We start from the raw sequence: 16,189 nt of genomic DNA on the forward strand, positions 1-16,189 counted from the left end.
AATATACATAATCTCTACATGTATCTTCTGCCCAAGTTAATTTTTATTTTTTATGTGTAGGATAAATTTATTTACCACACGGCTCCAGTTGAAAAATCACACGGCAGACTGCAAAGCAGAACATCAAGGTCACAAAAGAAAAAATCCAAGTCACCTGAGAGAAATAAGTATTGCATAAATGCAAAAAACTACGAACAGCCTACAATTTCTTCAAAATCACACTCTCCATCTCCCTACACAAAAAGACGCATGTGTGAGCTCTCTGAAGACACCAGGCGGCGGCTGGCCCATTTAAATCTGGGACCCTATGAATTCAAAAAAGAAACAGATAAACCTCCATTTGTGATTAGACATGTATGTGTTCTCTTAAACATTTCCATCTGAAACTGATCTAAGATGTTCTCTCACTAAAATAGTATTCTGAAACTACTTTCAATTTCTGGCTTCTATTAATAATTTTCTTTCCTGAACTGTTAGCCTAGCAATCTAAAATGGAAAATTAACTTAGAGTAAAAGAACATTCTTTTGTCAGTCTTTAAACCTGACAGAGATCAAGTTCCATTATGAATACCATGTTAAATCCTTTAAGAATCCGTTTCCTTTCTTCCTACACACTGGACAGTGTAATAACTCTACAAATTGAACTTAGATGTAATTGACATTAGTACTAAAATGGCAAAGTAGGGTTTTAAAAGAGGACCAACTTTTCTTTATGAAAAGGAAGACTCCCGTTTTCTAGCCTTTTTAAAAATTATAATGGAAAGTTAAGTTTCCTTTGATATTATGTCTCCTGGGTAAACCTTATATGATGGATCTTTGAAGCAAATCATTATTCGATGAGGATGGGAAGGCCTTTGAAAATGAAGAGAGTTAACTTAGGGTAGCATACTTCTAATCTTCCCAAACAGAAGACTCCTTTTGATATGGTTTAAGCTTAGAGCTTGTGGTCATGTGATAGTCAGGTAGACTTTGGCTAATTTTAAGGGTCTGTAATATTTCAGAATGTTTAATAAAGGACATTCTTAGAATTCTCATAGTTTCTTGAATTTTTGTGAAGAATTTTTATCCTAAAAGCATTTCTTTAACAAAAGCTTGCAATTTAATAATAATTGCTAATAAATACATATAATAATAATAATGAATGTTAAGATTTAAGTGCCTACAGAAGCAAAGCAACTTTCGGGGTTATCTATAAAGTTACTTCTGACTTTAATGTCTAATTCATTTTTCCTAAATTCTAATATGTAAATATAATTGTAAACATGTAAAGATGCTCCTTGGATAGTCTAATGGGTTTCTGAAAATACACCATCTGAAAGTTCAGATTTTTTGTGTGTGATATATTTTTTCTTAATTTTAGATGTAATTACATTAAGCAACATTTCATTCCATCTATATATTTTGACTACAAATCCTTTATTCTTTTAACCTTAAGTAACAGATTTTTTATTGTAAAAAGAAAACTTATAATGTGTACTTTTAAATGGTGATATTTTATTGAGGTTATTGTGATTACGTTTGTCTTTTTTCCTATAGAACTTGTTTATAGGTGCTGGGCAGAGTTTTTATTGTTTGGCATATTCAGATAAGATTTACTTGCTTGTTTGATGGCAGTTTCAAGAAAACCTTTCATTTTATGACTGCTCACAGTTGTAAATTAAGTTGAAAAGAAAGGATATATTAAATTCTAATCTGAAGGAATAGTAGCATTTTAATTAAAATGCCTGTGTGCAAAATAACCAGTAATAGTTAGTGGGAGTTAACCACAAAAAAAAAATTGTTGAGGGAAATAATTACTCTTCAAATGCACATTAAGCTACTGTTTTTCACACCAGTGTTCAAAGTGGAATAATTCTAATACTGCTGGGTGTAGGCCTTAATGTTTTCATTGAAGAGATTTCCTCTACAGCTTTTCAATGAACAGAAAAAAAAATGCATACTTCTAAGCCCACAGTTAGAAAATTGCTTACATTGGGGTGCCTGGGTGGCTCGGTCTGACTCTTGTTTTCAGCTCAGGTGGTGATCTCAGGATCATGAGATTGAACCCCGCATCGAGCTCTGGGCTTAGTGGGGAGTCTGCTTGAGATTTGCTCCTTCTCCCTCTGCCCCTCCCCTCCCCGCTCACTCTCTCACTCCTATAAATAAATAAATCTTTAAAAAAAATTGCTTATATAATTATATAGGAAATGGGATTTTTCCAATTGTATTTGCATAGAGATGTCTTTTCTTCCCCCGTAGCCATTCATGATTTCAAAAGCACTTAATAAATTGATAAAATTTTAATTTCATGGGCTTCTGGGTGGCTCAGTCGATTGAGTATCCGACTCTTGATTTCTGCTCAGGTTATGAGCTCAGGGTTGTGAGATGGAGCCCCACATGGGGCTCCATGCTGGACATGAAGTCTGCTTAAGATTCTCTCTCTCTCCCTCTTCCATCCCTTCCCCTCCCTCCCTCCCTCCCTCCCTCCCTCATCTCTCAAAAAATAATAATAATTTCATACATGCATATGCAAAAAGTGAGTACTTTTAGGAAAGACATTCTAGTTCTACATACATTGTGCGAGAAACAGTCTCACTTAGTAAGGAACAGTTTCAAGAAACAGCTAGCATGCTCCCCAACAAACTGGCACAACCATCCCAGAAAGTTAAACAGAATTATTTTCTTTTTCCTTGATACAGAATAGGATCTTTTTTTCTATTGCAGTTAAATACTCCTAACATAAAATGTACCACTTCAACCATTTTAAAGTGTGTAATTTCAGTGGCAGTAAGTACATGTTGTGCAACTGTCACCACGATACGGTTCCAGAACTTTTTCAATCATCCTAAACAGAAACCCTGTACTCATTAAGCATTCACTCACCATTTCTTCCTTTCTTCAGCCCCTGGCAACCATAATCTGCTTCCTATATGGGTTTTCCTCTTCTGCCTTTTCATCTAAGTGGAATCATACAATATGTAGACTTTCCTGCCTCGCATTTTTTATTTAGCACAGTGTTTTCAAGTGTCATTCATGTTATAGCATGTATCAGTACTTGGTTCTTTTTATGGTTGAATAACATTTCATTGTGTGGATATATCCACATTTTGGTTATCCATTCATCTGTTGACGGACATTGGGCTGTTTTTACCTTTTGGTTCTGCGAGTAGTGCTTCCATGAACATTCATACACAAGTTTCCATTTGAGTACCTGTTTTCATGCCTAATCGCTTTAATACCTAGGAGTGGAATTGCTGGGCCATGTGGTATGTCTGTGTTTAACTTGTTGAGGAATTGTCAGACGGTTGTCCATAGTGGCTGTCCCACTTTACATTCTCTCCAGCAACGTATGAGGGTTTCACTTTATCCACACTCTCACTAACACTTATTATTTTGTTTTGTTTTCTTTTTATTATAGCCATTCTAGGGGGTGTGGATTGGTCTCTTATTATAGCTTTTTTTTCTCATTACGGATTTGATTTGCATTTCGCTAGTAAGTAATGATGTTGAACATATTTTTATGTGCTTTTAGCCATTTGTATATTTTCCTTGGAGAAATGTCTATTCAAGTTCTTTGTCCATTTTTGGGTTTGTTTTTTTTTTTTGTCTTTTTGATATTTAGTTGTAAGTTTGCTTTATATATTTAGGATTCTAAATCCTTATCAGGTATGATTTGTAAATATTTTTTCTCATTCTATGTCTTGTCTTTTCACTCTCCTTTTTAAAAATTTAATTTGCTTAAATTGTGGTAAAGTATACACAATATAAAATTTACCATTTTAACCATTTTAAGTGTATAGTTCAGTGGCATTAAGTACATTCACATCATGAAGTACTATCTCTGTGATTTGATTTGTATTTCCCTAACGATTGGCGATAGTGAATATTTTCCCTTGTGCTTATTGGTCACTTGTGTATCTTTTGGAGAAATGTGTATGTAAGTTCTTTGCCCACTTTTTAATTGAGGAGTTTTTTTGGGGGGGTTGTAGAAGTCTCTTTATAGGGGCGCCTGGGTGGCACAGCAGTTAAGCGTCTGCCTTCGGCTCAGGGAGTGATCCCGGCGTTCTGGGATCGAGCCCCACATCAGGCTCCTCCGCTATGAGCCTGCTCCTTCCTCTCCCACTCCCCCTGCTTGTGTTCCCTCTCTCGCTGGCTGTCTCTATCTCTGTCGAATAAATAAATAAAATCTTTAAAAAAAAAAAAAAGAAGTTTCTTTATTCTGGATATTAATGCCTTATCAGATAATTCTTTGCAAATATATATGTTTTTTATTAAATGATTTGCTTTTCACTTTCTTTTTTTTTTTTTAAGATTTTATTTATTTATTCGACAGAGATAGAGACAGCCAGCGAGAGAGGGAACACAAGCAGGGGGAGTGGGAGAGGAAGAAGCAGGCTCATAGCGGAGGAGCCTGATGTGGGGCTCGATCCCATAATGCCAGGATCACACCCTGAGCCGAAGGCAGACGCTTAACCGCTGTGCCACCCAGGCGCCCCTGCTTTTCACTTTCTTAATAATGTCCTTTTATGTACAAAGTTTTTAATGTTGATCAATAGAGCTATCTTTTTTATGGTTTATATCACTCTTTTTTTCTTTTTCATTAGAAAACATGCTTCTGTAATAATCTGTGAGCTATAAAGCACTGCGCGTGCTGGGCTCTGAACACAGCCAAGTAAAGACACTGTTTGAATTTAACATCTATCTAAGTAGCAAATGGCTAAACTTGCTTTTCAAATGTGGCAAAATAGATCCCTCTTTTTGTAGCTTTGTCATGGAAAGCCCACTAGGCAATGGGGTAATGGACGTTTCAACTGTGAATTTGTTTGAAAATAGACTCAAATTTATAATTAAAAATTTCTGGACTTTAATTTCAATTTTATTTTTAAACATGAACAGCAAAATACTCACCTAAGCTCTGGCTTCAGAACATGCCTGAACCACACAGGCGCTATCATGCTAACCTGATGACTACGGTCTATGTACTTGAGTTGATTTTTTGGTGCCAAGAGACTGAAAGAACATTTAAGTTCTTTTTGACTTTGAATCCTCCTCCTTCTAGGTCGACCCCCCAAGTCCCAGGGCTGATGCTTTATTTGGATCTTCTGGCAGAGACTGTGAAAGAGATGGGTGGTCCAGGATGCACAATGGTAAGTTCGAAGTTGTGTCTCTTCATAGCTTTAGTTGCCTTGGCTACAGTCAAGCCTTTCACTTGGCATCAGTGAACACAAATAGGTTCTTTGCCGTGTTATTGGATAATAAGGTGCAGTGCTACTTTTTACAACTTGTCGGATACCCATATAATAATGGGTAAAAATAATAGAATTTCTGTGCTGCTATAAACTAATCTCCCTCTTTGAGATTCAAAGTACATAGTAGCATATTAAAGACTGGTTACCTTCTAGTGAAGAAAAAAAACAACCTGATTTTGTTTTGCTCAACAATTTCTAAATTTATTTGACTAAGAACCATTTTCCTACCTTAACATATACTCTTTAATTTGTGGATAGGCTTTGGGAAACACCATAGTAAAAAAAAGTTCAATGTTATGGGTTTTGGACATCCATTTACACATATATTTGAATACTTGCCCTGTCACTTATTCATAAATTGGGCATTCTTGAACAAACCATTTTAACTACTTTGATAATAAGTAGATTAAAGAATGGAGATAACACGGTAAATATGACCATGTAAAATGCCCTAGCACACAGGCCTTAATATCCACTGTCGTTATAATAATACTTACATTTCTGAAAAGATAATGTCCTTTAAGATTAGTTTATAGGAATCTTTTTTTCATCGTAGGCCCTGGTTCTAATGGTTAGATAAGTTATTCAGTTCAATCTGAAGATGACTTTTATGAGGAAGATTAAGTGGTATTATATGATTAAGGATATTTGAGTGTCAGTATCTATAATCATTGGTTAGTCGGTTCAGCAAGCATTCCCCAGCAGCCTTTAAGTTAATTCACTGCACACTGAGAAAGGCACAGAAGAAGAAAAATGAGACAGTCAAAAAAAAACACAGTCATAACATGTCTCCCATCTCTTTTCGTTTCTAAACTGTAGTGTAGAATTCCCCTTTTTTTAAATGGGGAAATGAAACATTCTTCTCCGAGAACATGCAGAGCTTGTGTTCATTTATTTTGCTTTTTCAGCATTAGCAGGGAGATAGATGTGGTAACCAATAAGTCTTTTATAACCACAGTAACAGATTATATGAAATTAGGAACAGATGTTATACTCTGTTTCCCTCTTGGAAGAAATTTATGGACATGGAAAAAAAGGTTTAAGAACAAAAAAATCGAAAATAACTTCAATATAGATATTCCTTTGGAAGATGTTTTTGGCATGCACTGAAGCGTCTGATTTTTTTGATAATTATTATGTATCTGCCAGCAGAACTGTTAGAGTTTCCAGTAACTTTTGATCGCCGCAGTCAGCTACTTACGTAGAGGTACAATCAGAGAGGTCATTAGTGAAGTCTGCTTTTTTCTTTTAACTTTTTATTTAGACATAATTTCAGACTTACAGAAAAATTGAAATAGTATAAAGAATCCCCCTATACCTTTCAGAATCCACACATACTAATATTGTTTTTCCCTCTTCCTCAGTCTCTCTCCTCCCCACCCCCACCCCACGTCTGTATGTATGTTTGTGTATAAACTTTTTTTTTGACAAGGACATTGCTATGTCCTTGCTATGGATAGAACTGTGTCCCGCCAAAAGTCTTATGCTGAAGCTCTAACCCGAAATGTGTAGTATTTGGAAAAGGGGCCTTTGGAAGGTAATTAGGTTTAGATAAGGTTAGGAGGGTGGGGCCTTCACGATAGGATCTGTGCCCTTCTAAAAAGAGAAACCAGAGATCTTGCCTTCTCTCTCTGCCTCATGAGGACACGAGCAGAAGGGAGCCATCCTCAAGCCAGAACTAGAGCTCTCCACTGAACCTGACCATGTTGGCACTTGGATTTCAGACTGCTAGCCTCCAGAACCGTTGTAGAAGCCCCCCAGTCTATATGGTATTTTGTTATGGCGGCCCGAGGACACTAATGTAGATATTATGTGATATAATTAAGAAAAGCAGAAAATTGACAATGATATAATAATAGTAACTAATCTATAAACCTAACTCAGATTTGCTGCTTGTCCTCATAATATCTTTATAGCAAAAGAAATTCCACATGATACATGGCCTCCAGTTAACATGTCTCTTTAGTTTTCTTTAAGATGGATCAGTTCCTTAATCTTTCTTTGTGTTTGACATTGATAATATTGAAAAGTACAGGCCGGTTATTTGGTTGAATGTCCCTCAATTTGGGTTTGTTTGATTTCCCCTCATGATTAAATTTAGATTATTCATTTCCCCCCAGAATAGAACAGATGTGATGTGTCACTCTCAGTGCAACATGTCAGGAAGCACGTGATACTGCTTCGTTACTGGTGATACTCATTTGCTCATTAATTAAGATGGGGTCTGCGAGGTTTCTCCAGCATAAAGGTGCTATCTCTTCCCTTTGTAATTAATGAGGAGATACTCTGAGACTATTATATCCTGTCACTCCTCAACTTTGACCCCTTTAGGATACAGTGATGATTCTTGCTTGAAACAATTTATTACTGTAAAGTTTGCCAAATAGTGATTTTTTAAAAATTCTGTTATTTTGTACATTTATTACTTGCCCTTCTACTGTAAAGAGTTTTTCCATCTCATTTCTATTCTTTGACTGCCTTTTTTTTTTTTCCTGTCTAGCTATTGGGTGGTTGTGTTTTGGGGTTTCATCAGCCATTGATAGATGTGGGAATTTCTTACGATAGAATCTCTTATGATAGAGTGAATTTTCATTAGTGACTATCTTACTTTAATGCAAATTCTTAAACCTTTTCTTGCCAAATTATCCTGCCTAAAAATTCTTAAGTTTTTATAGGATTTTTATAGGCTATCATTTCACCACTATTGACTATTTTAGTCATCATAATAATCACATGAGGATGAATTTAACTCTATTTGATCAAAAAAAATGACAGAGGCCTGGACAGGTTAAGTGGCTTGTTGGAGAGTTCCAGAATAGCCCTGGTTGGTCTGGGGTCCAGTGCTTCTCGCCCCAACTTCCTTCCTCCCACCACTCTCCTCCCACTTTCTCTATTTCCACTTAGATGTGTTTTTTTTAAGATAAATTTTTCAAGCACATTTTCTTTGTCTGGAATTTTCATGGTATGTCATTCTAATTGTAATTTGTACAGTCCTTTTGAAGAGATCCAGCGAGTCTTGTGCTGCAAGAATGTTTGTAAGCTTTATCCAATCATTGGTTTTTTTGAAGAGGAAATTCAGGGCATCATCCTGGCCCCTTTTTTATTTGCTTAGAATATGAAAAGATGTTAGATTCTGTCTCCCCCTTGGAGGAAACTTCTCTTATTCCCTTCATTTTGAAGATTCTTTTATGAGTTTCATTTCTACCTAAGATTGTAATCTTTTATGAGCTTCCACTAATCTCTTTGTTTGGTGGTTATTGTTTGTAAAGTAAAATAAATTGGAAATTGCATTCCAAAACCTAATATGTCATAACTCGAATAGAGAACAATAAATGGTAACATTTTACTATTCTGAGTAAAATAGCATATAGTCATTGTATATATACTTATTAGCAAAATATCTTATTTGTTTCAGCTTTTATTTAAATGTGTGCTTCATCTCATAGAGCATGGGCAGCTGAGCTGTGTCATTTTCAGGAATTCCTTTTTTAGTTTCTTCATTTCTCTATTATTAAACATTTTTAACAACTTTAGTAAGCTATAATTTATATATCATAGAATTCTCACCTGTTTTGAGTACACAACTGAAGGATTTAAAATACATTTGCACAGTTATAAAATCTCCACAGTCCGTTCTTAGAATATTTTTATCATCCAGAAGAGTTTCCTCGTACCCATTTGCAATAAATCTATATTCGCACCTTGAGTCCCGGATTATTTCCACTTTTGGCCATTATGAATGGTGCTTCTTTGAGCATTTGCATTGAAGTCTTTGCATAGATATGTTTTTATTTCTTTCGGATACCTAGGGATGGTATTGCCAGTTCATATAGTAAATTTATGTTTAGCTTTTTAAAAAATTGCCAGTTGTTTTCCATATGGCTCTACCATTTTACATTCCTGCCAGCAGTGTATGATGGTCCGGTTTCTCCACATCTTTGACAACACCTGTTATTGCCTTTATTTTAACCATTCTAGTGAGTAGGCGGTCCTGTTTCACTGAAATTTTAATTTACATTTGACTAATGGCATTGAATGTTTTTTCATGTGCTTATGAGACATTAGTTTATCTTTTTTCATGATCATCACTCTTCAGTCACTGATAAGTTTGCTGTTTGCTAAACATCAGACAGAAAAATAGGGGGAAAGTCTGAGACTTCTGCTGATGAGACTTCAGACAACAATAGAAATAAGAAAGATGAAAACATCAGAGGTCGGAGGAAACAGTTTCTGGTGAAGGTATCATAAGTGAGCAAGAGACAGAGAACACAAGTATGTGTCTTTCCTTTTTAGAAGGTGGGATCCCCTAAGAGATATTAAACCCTGCTTTTATTTTATAAAGCTGGACATCTTAGCTTTGCTTCCAGTTGTAGGGACTGGCAATATAGCAAATGCATGGCTGCGTGCTCCATGACGACTCACAGGAGAGCAGTGGCCAACCTTAGGATGTTAGTGGGCATTAGGATAGCAGTAGGGTAATTGCTGATAAAGGACTCCAGGGGCATACTCGTTGAAGGTTCAGATAGAGTGAATTCATCACACATTCATCAGCAGGGATGTTTTGCAATAGTAGTAGCACTCACTACTAGAATGGGGATCAATTCCCTGAAATTATGATAAAAAGGAAGATGATAGTACCCTTCAAGGTAGAGTACTGTAGAGGTTGCCAGAATAGCGATTGATTCATAGAGAACACATATTGGCTGTGATCGTCAGAATGGGGCTCAAGAATTACTTTGATAGAAAGAATGAGCTGATACAGGGATGCTAAGTTTTAGATTAAAGCTCCTTAAGTCCTTCTTAGTTAAAGTGAGGATTGGTCCTTAAGGACTGAGTCATATTTGAGCCTGTTGGGTGAGAGTCAACTGTGGAAAGAGGAAGGATGCAAAGGCTCTAAGATGTCAGACTACTCCCAGCAGGAATGGTGACCCTTGTACAAAGTGGATCTTAGTTTCTATATGAGATGGTTGCTCTGGAAATATTTTGATGACTGATAGCCACATTTAGTTTAGGTTAGTCGCTACTTGATATTTGACTAATTTCATTATATATCACATCCATTTTGTTAACAAATCCAGAATTTGATGTCATTTTTGAGACTAAAGGCACTTCCATTCTCTTGCGTGAACTAATCAAAGACCTTAGTTCCATTACTTTCTAGCTACATACGGGTCAGCTTTCTGGAATGTACAGTAGAAACAACCGTTCGTCTCCGTGCTCTATCAGTCTGCTCAGGCTGCCGTAACAAAACACCATGGACCGGGGACTTAAACAAGAGGCATTTGTTTTTCTCATAATTCTAGAGGCTGGGAAGCCCCAAATTGAGGTGCTAACAATGTCGGTTTCATTCTGAGATCTCTTCTCTTGACTTGTAGAAAGCTGCCATCTCCCTGTAAGCTCACATGACCTCCTCGTTGTGTGCACATGGAGAAAGAGATTGAGAGAGAGAGAGGGAGAGCGTGGGAGCACATGTGCGTGTGCAGGCTCTCTGCTGCCTCTTCTTAGAAGGGCTCTCTTTCCATCACGAGGGACCGATCTGCATGACCTCATCCAATGCTGATTACTACCCAAACGTCCCATCTCCACATACCATCACTTTGGGGGTTAGGACTTCAACATATGAATTTTGGGAGGAGATAAACATTCAGTGCGTAATGCCTATTCTATTTCATGAGGTTATTAGAGAACCAGGTAATAGCTAACATTTATTGAATGTGTTTTCTGCTGGCCTTGATTCTAAGTGCTAATATTTCATTGGTTACTTACAATAATCAAGAATTTTAGATACTATTATTTATCTCCATTTTACAGATCAAGGAACCTGAGGTTTAAAGAAGTGATCAAGGTCACATACACACACTTGCACGCACAATCTGTTACCTCTAATTTTTCTTCATACTTCCTCAAGTATGACCTATCCATTAAGGCCCCGGTCAGCTCTCTCCTCCTTTAGGAAGTTTTTTCTGATTGCCTTCAACCTTGAGAGATTAATCTCTGATATGACTTTTTAAAATAGCATTAATTGCCTGTACCATTCTGATTTAGCCGCTGCTTTTCTGCTGCTGTTGTTCAACTTTGTATAACTTAACCAAGGTAAATTACAAGCATATCGTGAGCATGGGCCATGACTTTTTTCTCCTTTATCTCCTGCTTTTAGAATATAGCTAGTGAGTAATTATGGGTAAGGGTGATTAAGTGCAAAACATTGGGAACCTCAGTAACAGCTGGATTTCTAAAAATAAAAGAAAATTATAAATCTCTCTCTGTTAGGATAAGTTTATAAATGGTTTATGGAAAGCAGAAGACATACTGGCGTTTTAATATACGGATACTTTTAATATTACATTAGCTGCCAGAAGGAATATATACCAAGTACAGAAATTATTACCTTAATTTTCAAAGTTAGCACGTGTGGAGAATTAGGTTCATTTTGTCCTTATTTCCGCTACTGTGGCCATGCTATACATTATTAGACTTTATGGAAGAGGAGTTGAGCTGGGATTTATTTTTATTTTTAATTTTGAAAAGCACTTGAAATAAGTTGAGTCTTACTGAATTAAATGGTGAAGCCAGCCTTGTATGAAAGGCATTCATGTTTCAGCTGTTCATGTAATGGTTCAGGACACCGGAAAACAAACAAGATCTTATGCCATAAAAGAAAGGGAATTCTTTGATTATAGACTATCCTAGGTCTCTATCTATATAATCATTTCTTTTTATTTTTTGATAAGGTGCTTTGGGAAAGTAAAATATAGAATGTTAGAATGCTTTTAACTAGAGTGTGTAAGGAAGTAGAATTGCAAATTATGGTTCCGATTTGCTTGAATGTCAATACACAGAGATGATAATACTTCAGTGTTGCATGGTGCACTGGGTGTTACACGCAAACAATGAATCACGGAACATTACATCAAAAACTAAGGATATACTGTATGGTGACTAACATAACATAATAAAAAATTATTATAAAAATTATAAAAAATTATTATAAAAAAATACTTCAATGTTGACTTTTAATAATGAAGAAAACCCAAAATCTGCATCTGCAGTATAGTGGTCCTTACCCCAGGAGAGAGTTAGAATAGTTTTATAATCCACTTTGTTGCAGATACTGTGCTAGGAACTTTCATAAGCGGTATAATTTAATCATTACTGTGACTCTCTGAAGCAAAGTAGACATTGTCTTCATACTTTTAAAATGAGGAGTGAAACACAGATTTATTATATAACTTGACCAAAGTAATATATTTGTTAAGTGGTGGAATCAGAAATTGTACCTAGGCCTGTCTGACTTGGAACTTGAGAGTAACGGTGCTGATGAAGTTAGTAAGAGTAGCTCACGTTTATTTTATTGCCTTATAGGTAATATTTCATATAATATTTAAAACAACTTATAAAAGAGGTACATGAGACAGATGAGGAATCTGAGACGTAGAAAGGTTAAATAATGAGCCCAGGGTTATACAGGAGGTGCTGGGGGCTGGACTGTAGTACGGGTCTATTTGTGCAAGGCCTGTGCACCTCTGCGACCACACTCTAATGCTAGTCCTGTTGCCATCATACTCACTTGACTGTAGCGAGGACTCACAGGAATGGGAACACATGCAGTTTGGCAATATCTATCAGATCTGTATATTCAAGTTATGCGTCATCATAAACTGGTTTATCTACTAAAGATTATCCATTTCATGTAGGCGAATTGCTCAGCAACAAAAAATTACTCGGTCTATATTCTGATATCTCCAACTCTAATGAAAATCGTATTTGTGAAAAAAAGAGTAGTATTTGTGAAATCACCTAATTACTGAAGAACGGATACAGATTTTAGCTTGTTGCATATCATCTTTACTTCTATGGCATTGTTGAGGGATTTTAGGATATATCTGAAAACTGCTGTATGAAATTATAATCAGAAACAGAATGATAGTAGCAAAAACCAGAGACAAAACCAAATTTTCTTCTTTTTGATATGAAAAATTTATACTTTCATTCTTTTGTACATCCTTTTTCAGATCATTCTCATCTTGGCTGCTACCGACCCAAGGATTATAAGGTATGTAGTATAGATTACAGAATGGTAATTGTCCTCGCTTCCACATGAAAGCATATGGTACGTTTCTTATATATATGGTCCGAGATTATCATAATCATTTAGTCAAGAAGATGCACAAACAAGATTGTCATGTCTTGGAGTATCGTTATTTTGGCTACAATGTCAAGTGGTAGAATAGCTTTTTCATTGAATGTCTTCCTACAATTTGCGTCTTTTGATTATTCATTTAAATGAATTACTTATTGAATGTGTTTGTGTATGTGTATGTGAGAGAGAGACAGAGAAATTGGTGGTTACTTTTAGTAATACCTTGCACAGTACTCTTTTTTACCTTCATTCATAGAGCATCCTCATAATTTTTACAATATCTGCATGCAATTTATGCTATTTTCTTTAAATTCACCTTTTTTTTTTTACCTCACTGCTATAATGAAGAAAAATCAGTATCCTCTGTTTTAAATGGATGATAGCTCTAGAGGATACAGTGAAAACAAAACAATGTTACAAAGTTCTGGCTAGATAATGGTTGTTTTCCAAAGGCTCTGAGGCATGTTCTCTATTTGTTAAAATGAGATAAGCAATGATAGAGAGGCGTAGGAGGCATACCAATAGCTAACTGAGGATTTCTGACTGAAAGAGAACTGAAAAGATAATACATTTTTTCCTTTGTAATGCAGTGTTATTTAGTGTATGTCCTTGTGCCATGTAAAATAATCCTGTGTATCATCTAAAATCACTTTGGGCACCATATTAAATTATCTGCCTTACCGCTAGTAGTCTGTGTCCTCCATTTTGAGAAGCATCACCTCAGAGTTTGTCTTTTCTGTTCCTAAGTGAAAGCTTTTTGATAAGGAGTGTCATTGTATTTGAGAAGACAAAACAAAAACAAAAAGCATAGCTTTCCTTATAATACCTTTGCTTATTTACTTGAAAACAATCTGTTTTGTGTTTACCGGCACTGAACAGCATAGTTTGAGTACTTTGCTGTGCTCTGAGCATGATGAAAGAAATACGGAACAGTTAAGTAATGAATCAAGGCACTGTATGACTAAGGGCTCAAATCTAACAGAGTATCAGACTTATCTACATGGAACTTTATAAAAATTCATTCCAGGTACTAAATTGAAATTGTTGAGAATGGAGACTGGAAATTTTTTCATTTTTAACATGTTTCCAGGTGATTCTGATGTAGCTCTCTTGCCATCTATCCAAGGATGGGCATTTGAGAACCTCTAGTATGGACTATGAGTGTAGCATTTGTATTGGTGGACTGTCCCTTGTATATTGTGTGTCTATGGTTGTGCCCTTGTTGAAGGCTGCTTCTAGAGGAGCGTGTGCTTGGCCTAATTCACCTGGTGCAGACCTGTCCTATTATGTAGAATGTATTCAAACACACGCACACACACACACACACACACACACACAAGCACCCTGTTGTGTGTAATACATGTGTGTGTGTGTGCACACACATAGGTCAAAAAGCATAATATTCCTTATCTTGCAGGGAAGCCACCCTAGTTGGTCTACCTAAGGGATAAGCCTGTCTTTGTACATTTCCTTCAGGTTACTCTTCACGATTTATAGTCACATATTTATTTTCATCTTTATTTGCTTCTTTGTTTAAAATCTCCTTGTTTTACTAATCTCTAAGTTCCAGGATGGTAGGGACCTTATTGGTCTTGCTTATTGATAATTGCTAGCGCCTAGCATATTATCTGATATATGGTATGGATTCCTAATATATATGTATTGTGTGAGCGAATTTTTTTTTAAAGACTTATTTATTGAAGAGAGAGAGAACAAGCAGGAGGGGCAGAGGGAGGAGAGAGAATCTCAAACAGACTATGCTGAGTGTAGAGCCCAACTCCATCATGACCTGAGCCAAAACCAAGAGTCAGACGCTTAACCAACTAGGCCACCCAGGTGCCCTGTGTGAGCGGACTATTAAGAGAAAACAAGTCAACCAAATATATAAAAATACAGAATGGAGAGACAGGAATAAAGTTTATAGGACTCTAATCTTTATCCTAAAGTGACTATAATCCAGCTCTGTGTTGGCTGGTCCATTTAAAGATAGTCATATAAATTTACAATCCTCTTTTCCACATGAATTCTTTGAAAGGACTGAACTTCTACCCATCTTTAATTCTCTCCCACTCTCATCTCTGGATTCTTCACTTTTAGGGTTAGAGTAGAAGTTGATCATTCATACTACCCTTGTAAGGCAGTGGGTGGTAAGTAAACTCACAGGATTATTTTTATATTCAAGGGGTAGTTTTCATTGAAATGCATATATAGCCTTGAACGCTGCTATCTTCTCTATGGAAAGGATAAAGGATCTTCTTATAGACACATAGTAGCTGGTTAATAAATATTGAGGCAGTAAGTAGAACACTAGGATTTCTACAAGGAAAAAAAGTCATAAAGGTGGGAGTACTTGCAAAAAAATTTCTGGAAAAGTGAGACTGCCTGAATTCTGTTGAGAAATATATTTTGCACAGGCAAGAGAAGGAAAGCAATGTAAAAAAGTCTTGGGATTTGGAATAAGTACAGTGTCCAGGGAGAAAAGAGAAACTACTAGTTTCATTTGAGTGGAGGGTAAGTACTGAGGGATAGTGGCTTTTTAACATCCTTACTTTTCTATTTTTCCTACTTCTCCTTACCTATCGTGTCTGCTGCCTCCCTTTTTAAGATTTGTAGTTGTTTGGTCATTATCTATTTTTTTGGCCAAACTCAACTCTCTTTACCCTGGATGCCTTATAACCAGCTGTTCTCATAAATGCTTGTATTCTTTTCACTTCTCCTTTTCTGTTCTACCATTAGTCCCCCTCTCCACTGTATGTGGTTCCATATGCCTGTGTCATGGGCATTCATTTAGTACATGGGTTCTCAGTGGAGACTGTATCAC

General features: G+C 36.2%; 1 protein-coding gene across 4 annotated transcripts in view; it reads left to right on the forward strand.

Annotated features, from left to right (window-relative positions):
• The window catches only part of SPATA6 (spermatogenesis associated 6), a 151,880-nt gene that overhangs the window by 61,513 nt on the left and 74,178 nt on the right, over positions 1-16,189 (forward strand). For all 4 annotated transcript variants that reach the window (XM_026498145.4, XM_026498146.4, XM_026498147.4 and 1 more), the window contains exons 7-9: positions 61-354; positions 5,039-5,126; positions 13,241-13,281. In XM_026498145.4, the coding sequence (XP_026353930.1) occupies positions 61-354; positions 5,039-5,126; positions 13,241-13,281 (423 nt within the window). The remainder of the gene's footprint in view (positions 1-60; positions 355-5,038; positions 5,127-13,240; positions 13,282-16,189) is intronic.

The sequence above is a fragment of the Ursus arctos genome, unplaced genomic scaffold (assembly GCF_023065955.2).
Source record: "Ursus arctos isolate Adak ecotype North America unplaced genomic scaffold, UrsArc2.0 scaffold_12, whole genome shotgun sequence".
Lineage (NCBI taxonomy): Eukaryota > Metazoa > Chordata > Mammalia > Carnivora > Ursidae > Ursus > Ursus arctos.